Source organism: Meleagris gallopavo, chromosome 6 (assembly GCF_000146605.3).
Source record: "Meleagris gallopavo isolate NT-WF06-2002-E0010 breed Aviagen turkey brand Nicholas breeding stock chromosome 6, Turkey_5.1, whole genome shotgun sequence".
Lineage (NCBI taxonomy): Eukaryota > Metazoa > Chordata > Aves > Galliformes > Phasianidae > Meleagris > Meleagris gallopavo.
Genome location: NC_015016.2, coordinates 2,784,104 through 2,811,921, shown reverse-complemented (window position 1 = coordinate 2,811,921; position 27,818 = coordinate 2,784,104). Strand labels below are relative to the sequence as shown.

General features: G+C 43.2%; 1 protein-coding gene across 4 annotated transcripts in view; it reads left to right on the top strand.

The window, feature by feature from the left end:
* ALS2CL (ALS2 C-terminal like) overlaps positions 1 to 27,818 on the top strand; it is a 36,318-nt gene that overhangs the window by 689 nt on the left and 7,811 nt on the right. The window contains exons 1-18 of one of the 4 annotated variants that reach the window (XM_031553828.1): positions 61 to 269; positions 9,492 to 9,600; positions 11,027 to 11,219; positions 13,004 to 13,069; positions 13,516 to 13,681; positions 14,116 to 14,244; positions 14,557 to 14,676; positions 16,415 to 16,491; positions 16,853 to 16,919; positions 17,499 to 17,695; positions 20,687 to 20,752; positions 21,392 to 21,490; positions 22,520 to 22,678; positions 22,977 to 23,088; positions 24,546 to 24,623; positions 26,114 to 26,241; positions 27,004 to 27,177; positions 27,332 to 27,425. In XM_031553828.1, coding sequence (XP_031409688.1) covers positions 162 to 269; positions 9,492 to 9,600; positions 11,027 to 11,219; positions 13,004 to 13,069; positions 13,516 to 13,681; positions 14,116 to 14,244; positions 14,557 to 14,676; positions 16,415 to 16,491; positions 16,853 to 16,919; positions 17,499 to 17,695; positions 20,687 to 20,752; positions 21,392 to 21,490; positions 22,520 to 22,678; positions 22,977 to 23,088; positions 24,546 to 24,623; positions 26,114 to 26,241; positions 27,004 to 27,177; positions 27,332 to 27,425 — 2,142 coding nt within the window. In that variant the 5' untranslated portion in view covers positions 61 to 161. Of the gene's footprint in view, positions 1 to 60; positions 270 to 566; positions 663 to 8,947; positions 9,100 to 9,491; positions 9,601 to 11,026; positions 11,220 to 13,003; positions 13,070 to 13,515; positions 13,682 to 14,115; positions 14,245 to 14,556; positions 14,677 to 16,414; positions 16,492 to 16,852; positions 16,920 to 17,498; positions 17,696 to 20,686; positions 20,753 to 21,391; positions 21,491 to 22,519; positions 22,679 to 22,976; positions 23,089 to 24,545; positions 24,624 to 26,113; positions 26,242 to 27,003; positions 27,178 to 27,331; positions 27,426 to 27,818 lie in introns of those variants that run through there. The other 3 variants (XM_010712286.3, XM_010712285.3, XM_010712287.3) reach the window with 3 other exon arrangements.

Genomic DNA, 27,818 nt, shown 5'->3' with positions numbered 1-27,818 from the left:
ATTTTTTTTTTTCTTTTCAATTTATTTTATAGAAGAAGGAGGGCACTATTTCCACTAGCTGGGAGGACAGTCCGTGCACATCACGTGCAGTGTCTGCTGCGCACTGCCAGCTGCCAGCTCTGAATAGCAGGAAATGTCCCCATGTCCCATTTCCCAGGGAAATGTCTCCTGTGAGCTCCTCCAGCAAATGCAGAAGTTGCATGAGGAGAGAGACCGGCAGAACAGGGATGGAAGTACAGGAGCTTGGCAAACAGCTATGGAAATGCAACGTAGGTAAAAAGGGATTAAAGCTGATCACTGTCACTGCACACTGGGGAGGGGGGAGAAGCATATTCTGTTGATTTCCATTTCAGTTTCCTGTTTGTATTTTTTTCCCAATACGTGCACATGCTCATAGAGACCTTTAAAAAAAAAAAAAAAAAAAGCAAGCAAGTAACAATCAATTGCTGTAGAAACCTCATTTTATGCAGGTTTCGTAACTCTCCCTGGGCCCTGTGGGTGTCTCGTTTAATGAACAGGCCCAGATCTGTGTTTTGCTGGATGTGGGAGGGAGCGGTGGGAGGGGAGAGCGGCGGCTGTGGGTATTTCAGAGCTGGGAGCTCGGAGCGGCTGCTGCCATAGCACTGAGCACAGGGGAATTTTAATTGGCCGCCTTGTGCAAGGTACGTTGGGTTATTTCGGGGTTTTGCGACCAGTGCTGGCTGGTTGGTTGGTTGTGATCTCGTTAACCTTGAGGGTTATGTGTAGCTATGTGGTGCAGGAAGGGTGTGAGATCAATGAGATCTGCCTTACGGTGGTGTCTTATGGATAAAAGTCCTGAAGCAGCGTAAAGTTGGGGAATGTTTTCTATGGGTAGGAATTGTACCTGTGCAGGTGACCACAGGCATGGAGTGCATTTTCCTGGAGTGCCAAATGCACTCGCATGAAGCCCTTTGTTTCATCTAGACATACTGCCCTGCATAAAGAAGGCACATCATATTTAAGTTATTTAATTCCTAATGTGATCCAGAGCCGTAGAACCCTCTGCTTGCTCTCACCTTTCATTTTCCATCAGGTGATGCTTCAGAGCACTTTCATCCCTGTCCGATGCTCTGTGCTGGGGCTTCTTCCTGAATGTGGAGAGGAATTCTCCACTCGTGCCAGGCAAGCAAGCAACATAAACCTGATGAAATAAGGCTGCAAACCATGCCTTCATGCTGGGCTTGCACAGCTCACCCAGCAGAGTAAAGAAACCAATACCCAACTAATTAGTCATGAAGAGGGAGGCTGTTAAGCTCTCCAATTTCTGCAAGGGAGGGAAGCAGTCAAAAACTTGGAGATAGCTTAGGTGTTGATAGAAAAGTCTGGGTCAGAGGCCCAGGAGAGCAGCAACACTCTGAAGAGTTCTGTGCTTTGTTTTTCTTTCTTTTTCTTTTTTTAATTGTTATTAAATACCAAACAAGATGTTCAAAGGCAGAAGAGGAGGAGCTTCAGTGCACAGGAGGGTGGGTTTGTCATTTTTAAACTTTGATGTTGTTTAATTTGGATCTGAACCAAACCTGTGCAACTTTGTGGAAATTTCCTATGGCCAGGAAGCTTCCTTGAGCAGCTGCTCCCCAAATGAGGTACTTTTCATTATTGCTACTGCAATTACTTCAATTCCCAACAAGCTGTAATATAAGATTTCTGAGGACTTGCAAGGAAAACAGGCAGAACTGTGTGTCAAGACCCTGCTTTCAGTTTGGCAGTGTGTTCTGGAGGCAAACAGTAGAAGCATATTAGAGGCAGATTCTAGGACCAGGTAGGGTTTGCATCCTTTAGAATTCCCAGTGCAACAGCCGGTTGTTGGGGGATCACACTGGGAGTGGACCTCAGAAAGAGGCCAAGCTGTGTTTGTTGCTCTTAGTGCCAGACTGGTAGGGAACTGTTTACATTCCTCTTCAAATGTAAGAGACTCATACAAAGTATTTGGGGCTCAACGAACAGGAATTTTCTTGTGAAATAGTTTTGCCAGGGCTTCTGGCCAGCTCTTCAGGTCATCAAAAGACCTGGGTTTTGGCACTGAATGCACCTCAGTGAGCCGTGGCATCTTGGAATGATGATCAGAGGTTAGGAAGCATTGTGACTGCTGGCAGGTCTGTCCTGCCTTCACATTGTAATTTGCCCTCCAAGAGCACCCGAAGGCTCTTATTAAACCCTGGGAGCTTCCTACAGCACTAAGTCTTTGCTAATGCCTTGAGCACTAGGGGAGAGTGCAGGGATGACAGTAATCCAGGCAAGACTCATTCTTCTTCCTGTGTATAGACTCTAAGTCTGCTCTTATTTCTGGCAGACACTGGGGATGCCACTCTAAAGGTTTTATGTCCTCAGGCTTTTTTTGTATCACTTAGCAGGGCAGATCAGTGAGGTGTTGAAAGCAAGTATTTCATTGTGGCACCTCGTTAGCTTTTGGGCTTTATAAACCTAGAGTAAGAAAATGTCTGTGAGATGGAAGGAGCATCATGTAGGGAGTCAGAAGACATCAGCTCGTGGATGGGTCTGTAGGTTCACTCATCGATATTTGGTGAAGCCATGAGGTCAATCATCTGCTGTGGCAACTTTATGATGGTCCTCTGTCTTTAAGCACAGAGGAAATGAAAACCCCTCTGCTCCTGCTCAAGTTCTGGAGGTCTTGAGTGAAAAGCATGGAGCAGGATGATGGTGCTGCTGTACACTGAGCTCCATCACATCATTAAGCACTTGTGCCATTGGCTCTTCCATTGTCCCAGGTGATGGACACTCTGTGCCTCTGGGTTGTTTTCCAGGCTGTGATTCAGGCTCTGATACTCTGGACCTGACTCAGTACTGCTTTGATGTGGATGATAATGTGTACTCTAAAACCAAGATGTGGAGTACCTCCATCATTCCTTCTGCTTTTTGAGGCCCATTTGCTTTGGAAAAGCAAAGTAAGCATATTGAGAGTATAGGACCAAGAATGTGGAGCTCCAGTTCCAAAGTTGCTATCACAGACATGACACTAACATAGTACCTAACTGTAGACTTCTGGCTTTCCCATAATAGTCTCACTCCAATGGAAAATTGAGTTGTCTCTTCTCATGATTTAATTTCCTTACATGCCTCCAAACAACCTGCAGTTACTTCACATTTGACGTGGAGTTTGATTGAATAACACAAAGTCGTTTTGTGTTGCATATCAACTACAGGGTCAGAGTAGTTCTGCTTCCACTTGCATGCACTGCTTGCAAGTGATAATAATGGGAGTCATAGGACCAAGAGAGATTAAAGCACTAAATAAACATCATCTCACCTGCAAGCCTTATCATACTTAGGATACTTGTCTTGTTATTTGCAAAGGTTGAATGATGTCCCTAATTGTCGTGAGAGGGATCTCTAGCGTTAGCTTTTAACAAGTAAAATGACACATTGCAGGTGTTTAATTCTGTTGCTAGAGAAAAGAGACCAGGTATGCCCAAAGGTCCACTTATCTCAGTCTGAATTAAGTTGTGCTTCTCATGTGACTCAAATCTTTGTTGGTTACAAAGGGAATCTGAGGTGGGTAGTTCAGTCTGTACACAACCAGTGAGGGCAGATGGGTTTTGTCCTTTTGAAGTCAGTTGAAGGTTTGTGATTGTTTTTATTGGGCTCAAGAGCGAGCTTCCTAAGGAAAGGCTATGGGCTCCTCCCAGTCTGGGTTTGGAGAAGGGAAAAAATCAGTAGACTTGGGTCATTTGATGTTTATGCAGAGCTTTTGCATTCCCTGTTTTTGGGGGGAAAAAAAAAAATTGAAAAAGAAACATTTTCTCCTCCCCCACTCATAGCTTCCTTTTTTTGAAGATGGACTGAGATGAGAGCTTGCACAGGGAAAACAAAAGTTGTTCTTGGGCAGAAAACAGTCAATTACACAATTTTATGCGAGAATGTTCAATGCATGTTTGACCCTTTTTAAGCTCCTGGATATCCACTATAACCAAAATCTAATGAGATTTTAACATGGTCTGTGTTTTTACTAGTTTATATTATTCTCCTTGTTGCCTGAGGTTCTGCCATGGAGGTGACCAGCAAATGATTTGATGACTAATGCATAAAATCAGCAGTGTTAATCCAGGCTACCTCATCTCTGATAAAGCAGAACATGCTTGGAGAAGGACAGCATGGAAAACTGGAAAGAGTTGTACTAACAGTTCTTCCATATGCACTTGCCTCCCCAGGGAGTTCCTGAGTTGGAGCTGATGCCTTTGTTTTTGTTAGCTTTTAATTGATTTTTTCCTAGCTACTCACCCAGCTACTTTCGAATGTCATGTATAATACACCCATAGCAACAAATTCTCATGGCAGTGAGTTCCAGGGTTTAATTAGGCAAGGTGAGCAATGTGAGACATCCTACTGGTTGTCCAGAGCTGGCCCCATTGCTTGAGGGCAGAGCTAGCTGTGCTATGCTCCAGATGTTTGCTGCATGGGAGCCTGGACCAAGAGCCCAAGGGTCTCATGTTGAGGGTGAGAGTCTTGGTGGGGTGCATTATTCTCTTGTGGTTTTTAAATGATGTTGTGAGCTGTGCCTACCTGCTTTTATTGCTGTGCTGCTCAACAATTTCCTCAGCTTAAGAAAACATTGAAGTGAGACCCCTGAGTTCTTTCACAGACAAACTTCTGCTGGCATCTACACGTTCCCTGTATTCCATGCTAAAGCCTAATCCTAATAACTACCACCTCTGTTGCTCTCTCTCTACTTTTATAGTCTTTTTTACCTCACTAATTCCCAATTCTCTCTTAACTCGCACATTGTGTGTTTCTTATGGCTATGAGGTGGCTCCAGTAAGTTGGATGCTAATTCATCGTGGGGCTTGACAAGAGAAACTCTGAACAGCAGCATTCACTCCACTGTTGGTGTTGGTTAAACAAAGCTCAGAGCTGTTTTTCTGCACGACAGAATGGTCTTTGTGCTGTCCTGAATGCAGACTCAGCTGGAGCATGACACGTGAGGGAGATGGCAGTTGGAAATGCAATTAGCTGCATGGGAAGCTTGGTCCTTAGAGAAAAGCAGCCAAGATAGGGATTAAAAGAGGAGCAGTGTCTCAGCACAGGTCACCAGAGTTTGTCCCCACAGCCTAACGAGCTTGTGAGTTCATGGACTCTGAGCTGTCTCTGATAATGAAAGAGGAGATCCCATAGTGCTTGTGAGCACATTCATGTGGTGGTACTTTAAATCAAGCTGGGAAAAAGATCTAGGTTAAAAACTAACCTTGTAAAGAAGCTAGAGTCCAGGGTCCAAGCTCAAAACAAGTATCTCCTTTACTCCAACCCCTGAAAATGAACCCTTAATGCTAACCCATTATCTCTTCCCCAGCTCTCTCCACAAAAAATAAAATATAAATTTGGCTATGCTAATCATAACAATACAGTTATTGAGTTGATGGAGGCGAGGAAACATTTAGGTCTATGATCATTCCAGTTTTAAGGTCCCTGTATTTGTCTCAAAACACCACTGTGATGTGATATGAAGTGTTGGTCTGTATAAACTCAGTGTGACAAACTTTTGATAGGTTTGTCCACTAATTTTTGAGAAAGGAGCTTGCTACTGACAGATTTAGTGCAGAGGTGAGTTATTTTGCTCTATAATGTGCATCCCTTAGAGTTGTAACCTGAAAGGACAAGAGAGCTTTACGCTCCAAGCTGCATACTGCTGCCAAGTGGAGAGACGTTTGTCTGTCCAGGATTAAGTGTTCATGCTCTCTGTTGCAAGGATGGGGAGGAGACTGGAAAGCCTTCATCTCAATATCCTTTAGGAAGGCTTATGCAGAGAAAGAGAACAGCTTAAGAAGGGGAGAGACTACATACGTGGTCATGGCATTCCCATTCCAGGCAGTTCAGTATTAAAATCCTCTGAGCATAAACCTATTGTTTGTGACATGCTATTTCTTCTTGAGAAATCTTTATTTTTATTGACTGATAATTTTCAATACAAAAAGGGGATTCACAAAAGGAAGGTGGAAAATGAATAGTCCCTGTGTGAAGATTCAAATTTTCTTAATTTTGAAAAGTGTTTGAGTTTTCTGACTGAATGTGTTTCCAGGAGAAATTTTATGCCCCATCTGACATGTATGGGGCTTTCCAGGCATTTCATGGTGGAACAGTTGCCTTGGAGCTACAGACTTCAAAACAGAAAGAGATTCTTCAGAAAACCGAACATGGAGCTCAACAGTTCACCAAAATACTTTTATTTTGTTCCACCCACTCTTCTTGCAATTTCCTCCAGCTGGGTGTAACTACCCATTGTGGTTTCTTGAGAGATGTGTGTTCCTGTTGTAATATGCATTTAGTAGTTTTTGGACAAATCCTGTCTAGGACGAATGCTCCTCCCAGTGACCCAGTGGCTGCTCCATCCGTTAGATGGTCAGGAAACTGCTTATGTTGGTATTATCTGTTCCATCACCCTTTGTTCTTCCCCTGCTGCATTGCTCAGCAGACAGTCCAAGAACACCATGGGTTATAGAGATCTAGCAATTCCTATAGATGTTGTTGGTTTTTTTTTTTTTTCTTTCCTTCTTTCTATCAGCAACTGTTGTGCTTGGACCCTTCCTTGGATGTGTACATCTTGCAGTTCTGCCCAAGGAATGCACCATCCTTGAAGGTCTTTTTCCCCCAGCAGCAGCAGAGCCATGCAAGAAGAGCAGACAGAAGCCTTCTGAATGGGCTTCATAGTAGTTCTGCTCACGCTTGCCTGGCCTTTCCTGTAACACAGAATTACAAAACCACAGAGTCGTGTGAGAGCTGAGCCCACGAATGGAGGAGGATGTGACAGTCCCAGATTTCTGCTGAGTGCTCTCATCACCCAGCAGCATTGCAGTTGTTCACTTTCCATGTAAGCACATGCGCTATGTGACCGGACAGTCATGGTTCTTTTGTGCCCTGTGCCTGAGTCAACATAGGTTTTGTCATCAGGTGAGGAATTTCCAGTCCCTTTTGCCTGACTGGGTTAGAATAAATGTACAGATCTGATAGGGAAAATATGGAAATGATGGCTGGAACTCATGTTTACCTTAGTGGGTGATGTGATGTGGCAATTTAGGTCTTTCTGTGGTTGCAGAAAAGCTGTTTTGAAAGCTGATTGGTGCTGCTTATTCATTCAGCAAGCGATCCCAAACTACTATGTTTGGGCTGGAATTATCCCAGCTCAAGATGTGGCAGGTGATAGATCCTTAATGAAATGGGATTGCAGATGGGCAAGAGTGTGAGACCAGCTCATGGTTGAAAGAGGCAATGCTGCAGACCAGTAAGTCCCCCTTTGGACATCTGGGAGGATCCCTCCAGTTCTTCCATTGGAAAAAATAACTAAATTAGCCTTAGAGTGGAGCTGTGATGTTGCATGTGTGCCCCTTAGCCTCCTGTCAACTGCTTATGGTTCATCACGTTCCCATTGAGTGAAGCTGTGTGTATCCACACCCTTTTGTCAAGTCTTTTGTTTTCCACTGTGTGTGGTTGGGTGGTTTCTCTGGTTATTTTGATATGAAGACGGTTTGGGAAAGACTTTCTGAGCCTGGCATCTATCACTTATCTTTTTGTTCTCCCAGAATAAAACCCATTCTAAAGAATCCCAGAATCATTACAGTTGGAAAAGACCTCTAAGATCTGCGAGTCCAACCTCAACCTATCCCACCATGCCCACTGACCACATCCCCCAGTACCACATCTCCACGGTTCTGAACACCTCCAGGGATGGTGACCCCACCACCTCCCTGGGCAGCCTGTGCCACTGCATCACCACTATTTTGGAAAGTTTTCCTTATGTCCAACTTGAATCTTCCCTAGTGCAACTTAAGGCCAGAAGAAAGACCAGATGGGGAAAATGCCCCGGTCCTAGCAGACTTGTTCAAGGATTCTAATGCTACCCCACTGACTGCTTGCTGCTGTTCTGTTGAAGCATTTGGAAATGAAATGCTTTCACATAATTAGCCTGATTTTATCCTCTGATTAATCAAGCTTGAAAATGTGTTCAAGCTTAAATACTCTCCAGTACTTATGTGAAGCAACTTTATCTTTGTCCCTACAAGACAGGGGTGGGGAAAGAAAATATGTCTGCCTTGTCCTCATGGTGCTCTTGGGTGAGGGCTGGCTGTTGTTTTGCTTTGTTCCTGGCTCTGTTGCTCTCTATGGGAGTGGCCAGGAGGAGGCTGGATTCCGGCTTTTGACCTGTTTGCATGCATAGAGCTTTCCTCTGGGACAAGTCAGCAGTGTTACTGCAAAAAATAGCCTTGTGGTCATGCAGAGCTTGATGTATGAACACTTGCAATCTAATAAGATTATGGAATCTTTTTAACGTTTCCAATTTTTTTCAGAAAATGTAATTTAAGAGGTAGTGGTTACTAAGGAGAAAATAGTCATTCATCTTTGCAGTTAGTTGTGTTTGGACCTGAGCAACCACTTGAAACCAGACCTGTTAACCATCCAAACTGCAAAGTGTCCCTTATTCTGTGATGCCATTTCAATCCAAGTCCCAGATTGACATAGAAATGGAGCTCCTAAGCAGGCTTTGGAAAGTCTGGGGTACTCGAACTCTTAGTTAGCAATGAGTCCAGCCTCCAAATGAGTCTCAAAAATGAGACAGTCCCACCTAACCTAGTGACTGAGGGGATCTTTTTATATTCCGTGGTTAGGTGTTCAAGATAATTCTTCCCATTAAGTGTAAATAGCTTCAAAGCTAGTGTGTTTCATCTGTCTCCATCCATATTATTTTCATCACCACGGCTTTCCCCCCATTAGTCCCTCATGACATGCTATTAGTCGACTCACACTCACTTCCTCTGATAGATTTCTTTTGGGTCACAAGGCTGGGAAGGAGGAAGCTACCAGAGTGTGCTCACGTAGTTGTTTTTATTTATTTATTTTTTAAATTTCATATTTTGTCTCTGTAAGTTCTGCCCACTTCCACTTTAGGGAAGCCGTCCTTTGCGTGACACAGGAGTTGTGACATTTAACCACAGGTCTTATTGAGGAAGGAGCAACGCCAGAGCTCTGCTCCCTCAGAGGCCTGGACACTTTGCAATGGCTGGCAAGGCTCTGCAGCTCGATACGATTGCTTACAATGCCAAAAGGCGCAGAGTGTGGCACAAGGGTAGAAAACTGGTGAGAGATGGGGAGAGATGCTCTGCTTTATCTTTTGTGCCTTGTCCTACGGGGATTTCTCTCTGAGAGACAGGATCTGGCACCAAGTGGGATGAACGTGCTTCAAGAAGCTTGAGGTCATCCCTGCACATAGAGAAGATCATGATCTATGTGAGATGATGTCCAGCTGGGGCAGCAGGAGAGTGGGCTGCAACCTCAGTGGTCTATGACATCACCTCGTCTTGAGCTACTGGGTTTCTGTTCTACTGCTTTGAAATGCCTTTTGAGGACAGTTAATACCTCTGCCAGCTGTCAGGAGTGGGAAAGGCTGAATGTTTGAGATGAGCACTGCAGCCATGGGTAGATGGATAGTCATGCAGGGAGCTGATGTGTGCCTTCTGTGTCATACCCAGGACATGTGTGCAGCTGAAGCTACCTCATCTTTGCTCCAAGTGGAAGAAAACTTTTCAGCATGCCTGGCACGGATGGATGCTCTCATCTTCAAGCCTCTGCTGCAGTCAGGTAGGTCAGAGAAGATATTCTTTGTCTCTAGCTCTTGCTTTGATTAACTGGTACGTACATGAAGGGAACTGCCCTGAAAACATAGCAACTGAGAACTCACTGGGGGCTGATCTGATAGAGTAAGTGACAAATAGAGTTATTCTATTTAAGACTGTTCTTAAGGATGCCTACAACTTTTCATGCAAGTGATTCATGTCGGTTTTAGAAGTTTTTTAGGTGGGGTGGATTAAAAGTGTGGACAACAGGTCAAAGGAGGTTCTCCTCCCCTTCTACTCCGCTCCAGTGAGGCCACGTCTGCAGTACTGTGTTCAGTTCTGGGCTCCACAGTTCAAGACAGACAGAACTGCTGGAGGGAGCCCAATGGAGGACCACAAAGATGACTGAGGATCTGGAATATATTTCTTATAAAGAAAGGCTGAGAGTCCTGGGGCTGTTTAGTCTGGAGAAAAGAAGGCTAAAAGGAGAAAAGCTCATCAGTATCTAAAGGGTAGGTGTTAAGAGGATGGAATCAGGCTCTTTTCAGTGATAATCAGTGACAGAACAGGGAGTAGTGGGCAGAAACTAGAATATAGGAAGTTCCGTATGAACACAAGAAATAACTTCTTTACTGTGAGAGTGACAGAGCACTGTAACTAGCTGCCCAGAGAGTGATGAAATCTCCTTCTCTGAAGATACTCAAAACCCACTTAGACCCTTTCTTGAACATGCACTCTAGGGAACCTGCTTTAGCAGGAGGTTGGATTAGGTGCTCAACAGAAGTCCCTTCCAATCCCTACGATTGTAATCCAGATGTAATGCAATCTCCAAAACTGCTTTCCAGCATAGTACTGCTTGTCACATAGGTATGACCCCTAAATTGTGCTTGTTCTGCCTCTCCTTTCTTGGTCCATCTTCACACCTGGCTTTGAAGGTGAACTTGTGGATGGGTGCACGTTCTAAGCTGGCAGTAAATCAGAGCAGCTGCACTTAAGTAACAACCTCATAAATATTCACAAGCTCACCTGGCCAAAAGTGGTGAGACTGGATTAGGCCAGAAACCTGTTTCCATCTTATGCTGTATTTCCTTCTGGGTTTAACCTCCAAGGAGACTGGGATTAATCCTTTGGTCCAGGGGCAAAACCTCCCCAAATTTTCCTCTAGTGCTTGAGTCTGAGCTGAGTCTGAGCCTTGCAGGCTGCTGTGACCACACTCCCCGTGAGCATGGAATGGAGAAGGCCTTCGGATGGATACTTCGTGCAATTACTCGTAGAAACCAAACCCTAAATAATTATCACCTCCTTCCTCCCTGTAATTACTTTCCTGTAATACTGTATGTGCTTTACATTGATAAATTGACCTGAGTACAAGATAAAGGCAGTGTCTTCCACAAGATTTCCTGGATTCAAGGCTTTCTGATAGTCTTTTCTTCCCTGTTTCTCTCCCAAAGAGCCTAGTGACCAGAAGGGAAAGGAGAACTTTAAGCTCTTTCTGCTCCTGAACGATCAATTTCAAGCTCTCTGGAACCTCACAGAAGAGAACTACCGGATAGTGAAGGAAAAATGCAGCACTTCTGAGTCGTTCTGCATTCAGGATATTTACATTGTCTGGAAAGGAGACCTGTTCCTAAGCTTGTACATCCGGTAAGTACAGAAGAATAAGGTACCAAATTCATCAACCAACTCTGCCAACCATGGTAGGCTGGTACAAAAGGGGTGCACTTAGTATCTTCAGTCCTATTTGTTTGAGTTCTGTTATAAGGGTACAGTAGGGATTGCATTCAGTATCTGTGTATACCATCTCATGGGGATGAGGAGGGGAAGATGTCATCAGACAGAGTTCATATTGCCATTTTTTGCCATGTTTATTTCCTATCAGCAAGGGGTATGATAGAAAATGGTGAATGTAGCACAGTGAGAGCACAATGAGTAATGTACTGTCTTATAGTTGCTTCTATAATCAATTACATCAATTATCATCAATGCTCTCTGTTTATCTGTAATGCAAAAAGTTTGCCAGAATCACTAGAATGTGTGTAACCTGTATGTTGATGTCATACCATGAAAAATGAATTATGGGCGCTAGAGGTGACGTAAAGATCAGAACATCTTCAGTCTTTCATTCATCTCAGATATGGCCAAGCTCTTGCTTGATGGGCTGTGCCATCTAGGCAGATTGGCACCTGCACAGGAGACAGAATCAAATCACAGAATGGCTTGGGTTGGAAGGGACCCCAAGAATCATCAAGATCCAATCCCCCTGCCACAGACAGGGCGGCCAAACTCCACAATTAATAATAGACCAGGCTGCACTGGGCCCCATCCAACCTGGCCTTGAACACCTCCAGGGACAGAGCATTCACAGCCTCTCTGGGCAGTCTGCTGCAGCACCTCACCACTTCCTCCTGATACCTAACCTAAATCTTCCCTCCTTAAGATAGTGAGAGAAGATAGTGGTTCTTCAAGTCTTGGTTTTGTTTTGGATATTTTGTACTTGGATAGAGGGAGGAGGAAGGGCTAATTTTTGATTTGTTTTTACTTGGACAGCATCATTTTGGAAAGCTATGTGCAATAAACTTTGCCTTTATATGAATGGGATTTGAAGCAGTGTAAGTTCACTTGGAAACGGATTCAGTGAATTAAAATTGGTCTGTCTTAAAAAGGCACGTAGGAGATGAAAACTTGTGCTGAGATTTCAGCTGACACCAAGGAGGAACTCATCTGAAGATTTCTTTTCCTCTCATTTTGCAATTAAACCTGTTTTTTGGTGCTGATTCCTGCCCAGCTCTGCTGACTCACTCTGCACAGCCTTAATCCTATGATGTCTCTCCTTTTTGGAGTGGTATAGGAGTAAGCGAAAGCTCTACCTAAGGGCCTGAAAATCAGCAGTAAATAAACAATTCTGAAAATTTAACAAATGATAATTAAATCTGGACGGAATACTTGACTTGTTTGAAATCACTACTGGAAGAAAAGTTGGTGTTTGCTAATTAAAAGTACAGCTTGATCTCCCTCTAGTGAGAGATGAAATACATTGACGTGGACACTTCTACTTAAATTTACCATCAGTAAATCACGTGTTTTTAATTCAAGGAGAAGAAGCTCATACATCTGAAGCTGATATCCCAAGCTTAGCCTTTGTAGATTTCTTCTCTAGGGCTGTTGCACAACTTCACTTCTGCTGATGCTAAAAGCCAAGACTTAAACTTCCTAAAACAATGCTAGTGCAGAGTCAGTGAAGGAGTTACACCAAGGAGCTGACAAGGGGGACAAAGGGGGGTGAGCCAGTGTGAGAGGTACAAAGCAGTGTCTCTCTATCTGCCTCGGAAAGGTGGATCTGATATTGGATTTCCAGGCAAGCTTCTTTCTGTCACTTAAACCTCATTGCTAATGTTTACCTCTAACTCTGTGTTTTCCTTTGCTAACAGGTATTTTGTCACTTTTGCCAACTATGTCGTAGTCCATGGCTTCGAACATGCCACAAAGAGCAAAAGGTCAGTGGGCTCAAAAACTCTTATTTAGGAACAGTCTGCAGATATCCCTGTGTCTCTCTGCAGCTATGCATAGCTCAAAGATTTTGGGCAGTGGAATTCAGTAAATTTGGGAATACACGTAAGGAGAGGGACCCCGAGGAAGGATTCTGTGGGAATCTGGCAGGGAATTTCCACTGCTTGCTCCAGACATTGTCAGAGTCTCATGGAAAATAGGAACTGAAAGGATGAGTGATGGGCATGAGAGGATTTACAATTGCTTCATTTGAGTCACTGAGAGTGCAAACCATCATGAAAGTTATGCCATGTTCTGTACATCTGTGCATGCAGTTCCTATTTGCAAAGAACAGCAGAGCCGGAGGCAGAGCAAATAGGTTTGGAAAATGAGGTAGCAACAATTTGCAGAACAGTTAGTTAATGAACTTTTCTCTTAATATGTCACCATGCAGCGAAGCCTGGAAGCACCATAAGACAGTGCTGAAACAGTTCCTCACAGACTTCACCTCTGAGACCTCCATGTCATTGGCCTTGTACACCGTCCTTCACAAACCTATCCGCGACCACGTCGAGCAGTACATACTGCTCCTTAACAAGCTGAATGAGGTTCTCAAAGAGGTGGGAAGCTTTATGTGATGTTACTTTGCTGGCTTATGTTAAAAATTCATGTAGAGGTCATGGGGCTTTTGTGGTGGTGGAAGAGAAACCAAAGGAGGCTGAGAGGAAGATGATTTCCAGTGGTGTTAACAAGCACTGGTGGGGCAGAGTCCACCTGAAGGTCTCAAAGCGATGAGCAGTGAGCCCTCCAGCATAGTTCAAGCTGCTTATCATAGGGAAGAGCTGCTAAGTGGCCTTAGATCTCACACGTTTGCTAGTGGCAGGGATAATGTTGGATTTGGGAGGCTTTCCTTGCAAGTGGGTTTGGAGGATTAACTTTCATTAATCCTTTGAATTCAAAGCTGCAGAGGTTTTTTCTGTAGCTATAGCCTAGAGAGTAGATATCCTCTTTGCCCACACCTGAAGCATCAATCAAGCCTGTCTTTCTTTATCAGAGCTCTGAAAAGGACATTGTTAATAGCGCTGTCAAGGAATATGTGAAGCTGAAGTCCTTCATTAGCCAAGTCCTGGATGAAGCTTGTTTTACCAAGACCTTATGGAAATCCTTGGGCTACAAATTCACGGTGAGTTGCAGATGCCTAGTGTGACTTGATGGGGTTCTCCCTCAGCATTCTTACACTTGTGTTTTTCCATGGAGAAAATTTGATATAAATCATGTGTTTGAGGCTTTGTTTGGAAGCCAGCGGAGCAGGACAGCATGGAAGCCTTGAAGAAACCGTATGGTCACTAGCTCTGTGGCAGTTGAGCCCTGTGTCTTGTTCTACCTACTATCAGCTGGCGTCTGCAAAAGCTGTTGGCTTGATTTGCATGTCCTCTTGCAAATCGTTTCCTGATGCTTTTGGTCTACAACCTTGATTTTTGTGGATGTTTTGCAGGACATGCTGTGTGTTCCTGAAAGAAGGCTGTTGGAAGATAGCAAAAATCTTCCCATCTCTGCCAGTACAAATCGATCAGACCGAATCCTGCTCTTTGATGATGTCCTTGTACTAATTCAGGTGAATTTTCCAACCTTGAAGGAAGATTGGAAGAACAGCACGGATGAATGATACTGAAATTTACATTCCTGAAATACTGAAATTGCAGCAGAACTTGCTGTTCTCAAAACAGTCTCAGATCCATGCACCTGTGGTTTGCGCTAGATAGTAAAAAAGAAAGCCTAGCAGAATAGGAATAGAAGAGGATCTGCGTATCTTTTTCCCTAGTTAATGTGTACTACCCAGCTAACACAGGTGGTAACCCAAGCCCACGCCTATGTATGAATCTGTTCATTTTTGTTCTTGCTCATTCAGAGAGGTCTTGATGAATCAAAAATCTTGCGCTGTTAACACTTGCACATAGGACTAAATACAATATTTCATGGTCCACTCTGCTAGTGGCATGGGAGTAGGAGCTGTAGTTGTTCTTGGGGCTATCTCAGGGTGTGAAGCAGACAGGGAGTGTCTTGGATGAACACATAGTATTTGTTCAAAGCTGTTAAGTCCAGCTTTGCTTGCTCTGACTGATGGTATCTGTAATCTAGCTTGGCTCTCCATATGCACCTCTCTCTGCTCACTCTTTAGTAATGTGCCAATGCCTCAGGTGTCAAAACACAACTTCCATGTGATCTGGTATGTCTTTTGGGCTCCTTCACTCATGAATCCCTGTGATAATGCTGAGCAGACCCACACAACTTGGTTGTCAGGGTCTAGACCTGAGGAAATGAGATGGCAAATACCTTATTCATCTTTATGTTGTAGATTTCTTGGGACTGAGCAAATTCTTCCCCAGGCTCCCTTTGTAGTCAGGGGAGAGAAACACATGTTCTCTGGGTGTGGTTCATCTGACCTGTTTTAGATGCCAAAATTAGGATGAGTTGAATCATGCCCTCAATGCCATTAACCAGGATGAGAGCTGAGGGTAACCATCCAACACAGAGATATCTGCATTGTAGACATCTCTCTTCAGTCAACGGTTCCCTCCCTCTATGTCTCATCTTCTGCTATGACTGTTACTGAGGCATGTGGAGACATAACTGAACTGGGATTGAACTGGTTGTCTTGGTCTGCTAGCTAGGGACTGCAGATGATGTCTCTGGTGCTGGGAGTCTGAACCTTCTTTTATATCCCAATCTGGTAGATACATTAGTATTTAATTTATGGCAACTCTATGATGCCGATACCCAACCCTGTTCAACTACATCCTTGCAGAATGCAGCTGAATAATGTAAGCACCTGGACTTTAGACATTGAAGGGAGATGTAATATTAAACATGGTCTTCACCTAATATTTCAGCTGTTTCTTCAGCTTGGTGTTTTCCCAGTTAAAACAGCGACTCCACAAATGTCATCATAGACTGTTTGTGGCTGTATCATCTGGTATCTACATACTAGATAGATCATAAGTGAAACTAGAGAGGGCTGTGTGGCAGAGATGGGAATGCTGTCATATAATAGGGAAGAAACTCTTGTAGAACTAAGAAGAAGGTGCCTTGGAACAGAAGGTCTGTTACTGCTAATGGTAGCCATGGCCTTGTGGACCACCACTTGTAAGTGATACGCTAATAACTTTCTTCCTTCTCCTATAATTTTTTTTTCAGTCTCTGAAGTTTGTCACTGTAATGTCAGATAGATACATGGACTATAAAAGAGGGTATTTACTGTGCTGCCAATCTTGCCTTGCTGTTCAGTGGATTGACATGGCAAGGGTGAAGTGTAATGTTTATATCAACATAATGTCTTCTCCCTTTTGTTCCAGGGAAACAGCTTTCAGAGCTTTGATCTGAAGCTTGTATGGGTAGATGAAACCTGCAGGGAGAAATCAGCTCTGGGACCGTAAGTGGGAAATTCTCCTCTGGGAGATGTGTGTGGGGAAAGTTTTCAACTTAATTACTTGATTGGGGGACTGAGAGGATGGTTCTTTCCACCTCGTGGGGTTCCTCTGGGGCTACAGGCAACTGCAGTGCTTCTTAAATGGGATTGCAGTAGCTTGGACTTCGACTGCTGGTATTTGCTGATATATTGAAATAAATTAGTAATAAAATTATAGAGAACAAAGATGAGTTTACTCATTACTAGTTGATTACCTCTTCAGAAAAAAGAATTGGCTGCAAAAACAGCATTAGCTTCTGAAGAGAAATGAGCTTTTGTTTGACTGAAGTTTTTCATAGTCCTCAAAATGTCTTTTGCTTCACAGGTATGGACTCCGCATTATAACCCCAGAAGAAACGTTTGTTCTCACTGCCAAAGACCCACAGATGAAGGTTAGCAGTGGTCAGGGCCTTTTTGTTCCACCTGAAAATACCATGTACTAAGTTCTGAAATAGGGAAACGGCATAGAGAGGATGTCTCCTCTGCAGTGGGTGGGATCAGAACATTGCCTACCAAGTGGAAGCTGACATACCGATGATCTTTGAGGTCCCTTCCAAGCCAAACCACTCTGTGATTCCATACCATTAAGCAGCATAATTCTTAATCAGAAGACAGATTATTGGACCCTACAGCTGCTTAAATGTAGCTGAAACCTTTTGTCTGTGATTTTTGTGGCCTTTTTTTCTTTTTTCTTCATTAATTAAAGCACTGCTGGGTGAGGGAAGGGACTGCTCCCTCTGCATGGCACAATTCCCCAGGGCAGTGGGCACGACCCCGAGCTGCTGGAGCTCACGGAGCATTGGGACACCACTCTCAGACATAGGATTTGGTTTTGGGTGGTACCACATGTAGCCAGGAGCTGGACTTGGTGATGTTTGTGAGGTTCTTCCAAACCAGAATTTTCTCTATGTCTTGCTGTTGGGAGCCATTTTGTTTTCTTCACTTCAGCACTCCTCTTCCTCTGTTCCTAGGCTGTTTGGCAGTGGAAGCTGAACCAAGCCATCCGACAGGCTTTGAATGGGAAGCGAGATTTCCCCCTGTGGGGTAAAACTGGAGAAGGCACCGAGCCCTCATCCTACCGCTTCTTCACCTACGTCTTCAGGCTGGAGAGCAAGTTCAAAAGCGCATCCTATGAGGGTGAATGGCACTGGGGAAAGCCTCATGGCAAGTAAGAATCTCTTTTTGCCCCCTTCCTGGGCAAGAACATGCAAGTATGGCTATGCAAAGATGGCCTAATCATAGAATGGCTTAGGTTAGAAGGGACCTTAAGGATCATCTAGTTCCAATGACTCACTAGCTCCAGCTGCCCACGGCCCCATCCAACCTGGCCTTGAGTGCTCCAGATGGGGCCTCACGAGGGCAAAGTAGGGGGAGACAGTCACCTCCCTCACCCTGCTGGTCACTCTTCTTTTGATATGGCCCAGGATGCAGTCAGCTTCTGGGCTAATGTCATGATGCAACACTGATGCTCTGGTCCAGTGGATGCACAGATGGATGTATAGATCGTGGAATCATAGAATTGTTTGAATTGGAAGGGACAATCATCATTACAGATCATCTAGTCATACTCCCCTGCTATCAGCAGGGCCATCTACAGCTCCATCAGGTTGCTTAGAGCCTGTTCCAGCCTGACCTTTAATGTCTCCAAGAATGAGAAATAGTCTGTCCCCTTCTTTCTTATATCCCTCCTTTAGATACTGAAAAGCTGCTAACAGGTCTGCCAGAGCCTTCTCCAGACTGAATAGCCCCAGCTCTCTCAGCTTTTGTGGTAGCAATGGTAATGGGGGGACGGTTGGACTAGATGATCTTGTAGGTCCTTTCCAACATCGTGACTTTATGATTCTATGATTCTTGTTCCCATAAGGGAGATGTTTCATCCCTTGCATCATTTTTGTGGCCTTCCTCTGGACATACTTCAGCAGGTCCGTGTCTCTCCTCTGCTGAGGACTTCACAGAATGGGTGGAATATTCCATCCCATTCTGATTGCCAGGAACACAAAATATGGGCTGGTGGTCTCCCAGGGTGTGCTGGCTTCTCTGGTTCCTGCATCACTTGCTTCCACAGAGAAATCTGGTGTCGAGGACAAATTCAGAGGACAGTTGAGACATGCCTAATTGCTTTCAGGGCTTGGTTAAAGCTTGAGGCCTACCATCTGATCTACTGTATAGTAGATGTCTTGCTAATTACCCTGATTTATGTAGTAAATTGTAGAGGCTGCCCCTAATGTGGTAATGATCACATTGAAGGCACTGCACTGGATTGTGCTTATAATTAGGAGTTAGACTTGAGCTAATGTTTATTACTATAATTTCAGGCCCAAGGCATAAAATCCTATCATCATGACAAAGGGGAGAGAGAAAGAAAAAAAAAAAAAGGCAATTATAAAAATGTTGCTTGCAAGGAAGCAAAAAAATTTTTCCCTGTGGTATGAAAATCTATTAGAACATGTGAACTGCTCACTACACCAGCCCAAGTTTAAGAAATAGCTTGGCCAAAAAGGAACTGTTTGTGAAAGAAAGGTTAAATGATCCCAACTAAAATCCCTTTGAGGAAGAATAGAGCTGAAGATACCAAAACAGATTGTTATGGAAGTTGTATACTTCCCAAATTAAACACAGATTTATTTATTTATTTACACAGTTTGTTTCTGTTGAAGCCATAAGAGTGTAATGACTTGTTTTAAAAGAGCTGGAAAATAATCAGAATTTCTGGAATCAAAAGTTTGATCTCAAAGCTTTTCTGGAACAGTTACTGCCTTGCTTCAAATCAGAACTAAATAGGTGTTTGGAGTAGAGCTAAGCCTGAGGCAATCCTTTACATAACCTCCACCTTACCCAACACATGCATTACCCATGGAGATTAGAAAACCACTGTGTGCAGGTACAGAGATGCACTTTCCCTGCACTTTGTCTCTTAATGTCTTAGGGTTGGAGAAGCGTTGTGAAGAAGGATTATCTCTGTTCAGATTGAGTGACTTAACTAAAGTATCCCAAGAAACCTGTGGCAGAAGTGACTAATCGCTTGGTTGCTAGGCTTTTCTGCCCACTGCTGAAATTGCTGCTCCGAGGGACTTGCTGCTAATACAGGGTTACAGGAGATCGAAGCTGGCCTTGATGGCTTATCTTCCTCTGAGGGAGAGACTGGCATGGCAAAACACATAAGCAGAAGGCTGTGGTTGTACAAATCAGGGCTCTCCAGCAATAATTTATGCATTCTTTGCCATTCTGTCCCGGTACTTCTGATGCCTTGAAGTGGAGGAAGGAGACAGTCCCACTGAGAATAGCTTGAGCCATCCCCGTGGCTGGAGTTAGCATTCTGTTCGGTTTGAGCTCCTAGCAAAGCAAAAGGAGATGTATTTTAAATGTATGTAAATTGATCTGCCCACTTTGCTGTGTGCTAATACCCGAAAAAGTCTGTCTTGTGTAGGTGTTTAGAACAACATCCTTGATGAAAGTCAAGACAATGCGTCATGGCTTTGGTACTGCACCATTTTGTATTGTCTTTGGTTGTAGGCAGACAGCTGTGTCTGGGCTGATGCAAGATTTAAAACAGTGAGTGGGTGTGGGTGGAGGGGGAGACGGGGAGCTGGAGGAAACTCATTCACAGACGTTCATTATCTGTACAATAATTTGAGTACGCATTGCACTGACTGTTCTGGTCTCATTGTTGCATTGTTATCTCATGTAATTATTTCTACAACCCCAGCACAAAACAGATGAAAAGATATGATCCCTTTAGGCCAGTGCTTGTCTCTTTTGTTTTCATAGCATCTGTTAGAGTGAATTTCTGGGCCATGCTGTCATTGACTTGCCTACAGGGATGTGCCATGCTGGAACTTCAGCTGGCCTAATCACATACTACACTGTAATTACAAAAGGATCATGTACATTGTCCTAAATGAATGACCCAGCAACTCTAAAATATGCTTTTGAGATAAGGGATTTTGGAAGAAGATTCTTCCAGCTCATTCTAGGGCATGAAAACCTTATAGTATTAAAACCTTTCAGTACAGTCCAAAGTGCATGAAGAACTTCCCTCCTTCTGTCCCCAGAGGAAATGTTTTGATTTATCAATCTCTAGGTTATGCCTTGATGATTTATGTTCAACTGTGAATGATGCTGGTGATAAACCTTATGTAACACTTGCTTCATAATGCAGGGGGACATTGAAATGGCGTGATGGTCGCAACCATGTTGGAGATTTCAAAGAGGGCTTGGAGCATGGGTAAGCCTTAATAAAAAAAAAAAAGAAACAAAACTCAACTACTTTGATTGCTTACTTGGCCGAGGAACATACAGGAACATACTCTTAACAGCCCAGTTTATTTGTCTGTTCTTGGACACCTGCAATAGACTTAGTGAGTTAAAACTTAGTGAGTGAATTGCCAGTGACTACAAAAAGAAAAGGAGAGAGTGCAGAGGACCTGTTATGATGGAGATATCTTCATCTGATTGGATGAATGTCAGCTTTGAGCTCTAAATCTAAGTGAAATAGTTCATATAAAATACCTTGGAAAGTAATTTTTAAGTATCTTTTAGAACTTCTCTAAAATTCCTTTTTTTCAAAGGAAAGTAACCATACTACAAAATTCAAATATTATTCTCCTAAAATTTTCTGAAAGTAGGACTTTTAAGGTATCTTATTTCCAAAAGAGTGTCAGAATAGATGATATTTTAAAAAGGAAAATAAAAACTTCACATTTATTGAGTTGAGGTTAAGAAAACAGTTCATTAGTTTAGTGTCAGAGGTAAAACTAGCCCCAGCCATGTAAAATCTCGTTATCAGATTCTTAGTTTTTAAACTTGGTCCAGTACAACTGAGTCACTTGTTGCCATGCTGACCTCTGCCATATGTACTCTGAAGGTTTGGAATATGCCTCGTCCCTCGCCGATCTGAAGACCGGTACGACTGCTATAAGTGCCACTGGTATGAGGGCAAGATGAGAGGCTATGGAATCTGTGAGTAAGTAAAAGCCAAAGATGGACTCTGGGGAAAAGGGGACTCCACTTACAATGGCTGAAGTGTTTTCACATCTCTATGGAAGGCCTAGTTGCAGTGTAAAACCCAGGATAAAACCAAAAGCTCAGCAGCTTTTGGTTTTGGCTTGGTTTGCTTTTGCTTTGGAGATGGGTAGCATGGCTTCTTCATCAGCCCTATGATTCCTGAATATTAGAATAGTAAGATCTTCCCCACAAGCTAATACCATTGTAACTACCCAACAAAACATCCTCTGTGTCCTACAAGTGAGATTGTCATTGGTGTTTGCTCCTGTTGTTGCAGAGTAGAGTGCATGGTGTGCAATCAGCCCTGCACAGCATTCGCTCTCTCTCATTTGACTGTGCTGTCTCAACCAAACTTTACAGAGAGGACATAAACGAGGACATAAAATTCCTTATTTACAAATAAAACACAGCTTATAGCACATGTAGAAGCCACTAAGGAACTTGAAACCAACTGAATGGTGCAGTGCTTCTGTGTAGTGTAAAACATGACAGCATATTGATCATTAAATATGACAGCTCTGCTTAGCTTAAGTGTTTTCTGTAGCAGTGAACAAAATCTATTGTCCAGCATGGCTAGAGCTCTGAGAAGCTCTTTTTCTCTGAAGATGATCCCAGGAGAAGGGGTGGTTGGTGGGAGTAGGAAGGGGAAGGAATTCTGGCTTCCTGCTTGGTCTGACCTACTCCCACCCTGGATTTATTAGTAATCACTGGAACCTGGCTGGCAGGAGGTCAAGGACTGAGCAGCCTCTCCCAAGACAATTGCAGGCCTAAGTGGCATGTCCTCAGATAATGCTGAAAGCTATCTGTGGAGTGATTGAATTGGGTGATGCGCATTCCTAGTGGTGAACCACTGCAAGCTCCAGAGCTGCTGGTCAAATATGTGCAGTGTTTAGCTGGAAGAGTAGCCTAATCTACTCATTTTCTTGTCTTCCTACTCCTATAGTGGCTATCAAATATGCACTGTCTTAGTCTGTTCTGCTCCCTGCAGGTATGGGAATGATATGGTCTACAAAGGCTACTTCAAAGATGATGTGCGTCAAGGGTTTGGTATACTGGAGAACTTCTCAGCTGAGCATCCATTTAAATACACGGGACAGTGGGAAAATGACAAGAAGAATGGATATGGAGTTTGGGAAGACAAGGACAGGTAAAGGCAGCGTGGTTCAGAGTTGGCTTTAAGTGCCTGACAGTATTCCCCAACTGTTGGCATGAGGAAAGCCTCATGTTCTGACAGGGGGAATTGAGGATGAAGGGGGAATGTGTTCAGCCTCTGCTATACAGCTTGAACTGCTGGGGAATCTGAGTTGGAACTGTGCAATAAGTCTGGCTTTTGTTCTTCATGGAGCACTGTATTGGGTAAACCTAGCCTCTGTATGTGGTGCATCAAATTGACTAAAATGTGGTGAATCAAGGGAAAAGTTCATCTTTTTTCTCTTGCTTTTCAGAGGGGAGAGATACATAGGGACATGGCTTGATGATCACAGACATGGACAAGGCATTGTAGTCACCCAGTCAGGTGTCTGCTATCAGAGGACATTTCATGCTGACAAAATGGTGGTGAGTATCCATCTTCAGTGGACTATCTAGGTAATGTGACATGGAATCCCTCCATCAAAGACTAGATTAAGCTTTCACTTTGTAGTTAATTTCTGAGGGAAAACAGAAGGCAGGAAAATTAAGTGTTGATATTTTACTACAATACTGTTTTTGAAGAACAAAGCCTAGATAAAGCCTTCTGTTTCTTATCACCTTCATGAAGTACAGGTAGGAACAAAAAGTGAGGCTGTCACCTTTTGTTCATGCTAAAACACTTGTAGTTTAGCCTTTCAGCTGTTCATCAGGTCACAATTATAGAACTGAACTCACATTTCAAATGCCATGCTGGTAAATATGATACTTGGAGATTATTAAGTCTTTACCTTGCTAACGTGAGCATACCTATGTTAAGTTGTCTTTCCAGTTCGTTGAAAGTTAGATGTTGGTGTGAGGAACTGTCATGGGAGAGCTTGGAAATAAAAGTATCTCTTCTCATGAAAAAAGCATGCTTAAAAAAGCAAACAACTTCCCTCCCAGCATGGAAACCGTTGGAAAGGCTTTCCGTTCAAGTTCCATCTGTGGGGAACCAAACTAAAGCTGTCTTTTGGACTACCAGCTGCCAAAGGCAGCTTTAACTTCACAAGGCTTTCGAGTGGGGAGCAATCGCTTCAGTTTTCCTAGTGGAAAATTGGTAGGGCCAAGAAGCTTCCCCTGGAAACCTTTTGTTTTTGCCAAAAAGGGCACTTTCCATCAAGAAAACCATTCCGGTGGAAAAGGTATTACAGCTTTAAAAGTGACCACATTTTCTGACTGGTTTGGGTACACACAAACCTCCGTGCTCAAACCTTGGGCCAAGCCCTAGCGAGAAGTATTCACCCCTTTGGCATAAGTTATCCTGTGTCTGTTCTGCATCTTTGTGTTCTTTCCCTGAAATGCATGCTACTGTAAGCAGCCGTGGGAGCTGGGAGGCAATGGAGCGAGTCATTTTATGAGTGCTTAGGAGAAGCTTATTAATGCCCTGCTGACTGCACAGCACAGGACAAAGCTAATCCTACATGGCAGCCGCCTTCCTCTTTTCTCTTAACATGCTTACAAAGAATGACACAGCTGGTTAGAGTCACTGGAAGGTCATGGGACTGGGAAGACCATGAGTTCACCCATATCACAATTCTTGGTGACCACTCTGGATCAGTAAACTGCCTTTTGTTCCTTGCTCTAGGAAAATAATTGTAGTAGTACAGTCATTTAAAACCATCTGGCTAATCAGTATGTCTCCTCCACGCTGTGATGCCTACTGGGCTGTTGTAGACCACCTCCTTGCTTTTCTCTTTAAAGTTGCATATGACTTTTTGGGCTTTCAGAAAGGTTCTCAGAATCTGCAGCCCATAAATGAGTTTGAGCCAGTGGCCATTTCTAGATTAACTGTAGCAAGTGTGAAATTAGCACCATGAATTCACTACTTTTGCTTTTAAATGAAGGGTTCTGGGATTCTGCTCTTGGAAGATGACTCAGTCTATGAAGGAAACTTCACACAAGACCTAACATTTGTTGGAAAGGTGAGCACGTATTTTCTGGAGGGAGGGGGTATGAACTCTGAGGAATCCATTAGTTTCATAGAAAGCAAGCAACTATATAGGAAGGCTGAGATGAAATAACAGTTTATTGTGTCGTTTTTTCTTATATCTTGCTTTGTTTCTTCTGTTATCCCTCATTCCCAGAATGGAAGCTGCAGCAGGGAGATTTCAAGCAGCATGGGGCAGGGGATTTGGGCATTGTATTGTTTTTAACTTGAGTGTTTGTTTTCTTCAGTTGTTACTGCTGTTTTTTGGAGACTTCTAGCTGCATTTTACAATTGCTGTTAGAATGCTGTTCTCTCAGAATAAATGTTTTAACCTTTATAGTGGTTCAGGAGCACAGGAAATGGTGTGGAGAACAAAACGGAATGACAGTACCAGTGTTCTGCTAGCATAACCAGGGTGTTAACACAGCTGAATGATCTTGGAAGTTTGATTTTACAATTTGGCCGCTGCGTTCACACGTTCAACATTTTTTTTTCCAGTCAATCTTTAACCGAAATATCTAGTCAAAGTGTTCACTAAGTGCCCTATTGCAGGGAAAACGAGTCCTCCAGCTTGTTACAGGAATGTATGGCAAGTCTGACGGGAAGTGTGTGGTCAGATCAGACTGAGCTGACGTTAACAACTGATGAGTGATAGTAACAACTGCAAATCAGCCCCATCATTTACTGACTTGTCAAGGGAGGAAGCATTTGTCGTAATCTTCTTCAGCTAGAGGCGTTGGGGTGAATTTTGCAGAGACTGATTGTAGTGTTTAAATGCAGCTTCCTCCAAAATTAATGTTTGGTTTGAGTGGTTGGCTTAGAAAAATCTGCTCATTATGTGAAGATAGAAAACCTCTTGTTATTAGCAGTAAGGATTTCAGGTTTGCCTTGGAAGATAGATTTGTTTCAATATTGTTTGACTTTGAATTTGGTTTAATTAAATCCTTTTAAGTTTCAATCAAGCTACTGCCTGCCTTCTCCTATTTTGGCCCCAGAGAATTTAAGGTTTTTCTTGGTAGCAGCAAACGTTCTGAAAGCTTTTATGGTGACTATCTTATGTTTCCCTCTATCTATGAGGCCAAACTTGCTTGTGGTTTTAACAAGCAGTGGAAAAATAGAGGAGAAATTTCAGTTCATGTCTTTCAAGCCAGAAAATTTTATAACTCAAAGATACTGGCTTCTTCTTGTCAAATATAATAGAAAAATCTATAATAGAAAAATCTTACTCTGTGATTGTGGTGGTCTTCTCCCTCCATAGTCCTTCATGTGTCACTCAATATCGGGGATGTGTTTTCTCCAGTGATTGTTACCTTAATGATACTACTGCTTTGAATGCTAAAAATGTACACATCAGTGTTGGAAGTTGCTCTTAGTCACCATTTCAGAAGCTGGCTCTGTGGAAAAGAGAATATGAGGGCTTAGTCCAGCTTGTTTCCTCTTGCTAATGAGATCTTGGCACAGTAATCCCATATTTCTCTCTTGCAGGGAAAGCTGTCATTTGCCAATGGCTTTATTCTGGAGGGAACCTTTACTAATAAATCGGGCCAAGGCCTTCAGACGCAAGGTATCCTGAATACATCAAACGAGCAGCTGGATGAGAGAATAACCAAAGCGTGAGCAAAACCAGCTGATTTCTTGGGTTGTGGCTTGTATTTTGACAACACCTGAAAGAGCCCTCGATCACTCCCTACAGGGATGAAGGCAGTCCTTGCCTGAAAAAGCGGGTGAAATCTTGTGTTTATACAGGGAAGGGAGGAGGAGAGGAGAGCACAACTTATCATTAATCTCAATGTCACATGGGAAGCAGAAAACAGATGCTCGGCCCCTGTCTTCCCATTGGCCATCGATACTCCCATCCTCAGTCTGGAGAGAGTTTGGGAAGTGATTTGTTCATGCGTGCACACATTTCTCTGCATATGCATTGGCACATGCATGCACCAACAGACAAAGCTAAGTTGCTAAAATATATCTCCTGTTCCTTTTCTGACTCTCTGGGCTCCTATCTGAATATTTCTACTTGATACTTTAGAGAAAGAAAAGCAAAGAAAGTAGCAAAAGGAAGAGGTGGCAAAGTCTCTCTATCCTTAGGAATACTCCTGAGTGGAGCAGAAATCCTGTGATGAATTAATCAACAACGTTTCAAATTACCAATGTTCCATGCACCATGAATTATTTTCTCTCAGCCTGAATTATTGCCAGGATAACAGACTGAAGTTGTTTTGTCTGAATAAGCAATTAGGCGCTAGTGGCCTTCTCTGCTCCCATAGTTCTTGCATTGATATCTCATTCTGGAGGACTTTCCATATTTAAAAAGTGAAGTCTGAAATGATTGTACCCTTCCTCAAAAAAGCTTACTGCCATGTCATGTTGTGCAGTCAGCTGGGCCTCAAGGAGTTCCCGGTAGAGAAGAGGTGGAAGGGAATCTACGACCAGTTCCTGGAGTTCATCCATTCGGGTTGCAAAGAAGAAATGGAGGAGTCTTTTACAGGATTCCACATACAAACAAGCAAGGAGCTCCGGAAATCTCAGGAGTACCTCTTCTGCCAAAGGTACGAGTACTGCATGCCATCATTGCAACGGAGGATCCATTTGTGTAGACAAAACAATTCCTTTTGTTCTATTAATCCCCTTGGTGTCCTACCTGCAATACCAATTGGGATTTGGCTTACGTGGTTTTCCTTCCTCACCTGCCCATATTTTCAGGGGGTCTGAGGATGTTTCCTGGAAGACAGAAGATATTCTTGAAGAGCTTGTCCAGCACCATGAACTAGGATCACTACAGAGCTATTTAGAGAAGGTAAGGCTTAAAAAGATTTGTCTGTCCACTAAATACGGACAGAAGTCCTAGCAACTTGTATGTGCTCACAGAAAGCAGCAGCAATACAGTCAGCAACATCAAGAGTCTTGTCTTAAATGTGTGTGAATATCTAAGTTTGTGAAGAAGAGGGTTTTCTTCCATGCTTTGTGGACATTAATTTTGTATGCAGGTGTACAGGTCAGGGAAGTGGTGACAAAGCTTTATTTTTGGTTCTCAAACAGTGTCAGGAAATAACCAGTTGCTGGAAATGATTGATATACTTCTGTGAATTCTTTTAGTTGTTTTTCACTCAGCCAAGCTTACCTTGAAGCCTTTGCCTTTTTTTGCGTATCACAGCAAAGGTCATCACAGCAGCGAGTTCTGCTAAGCATA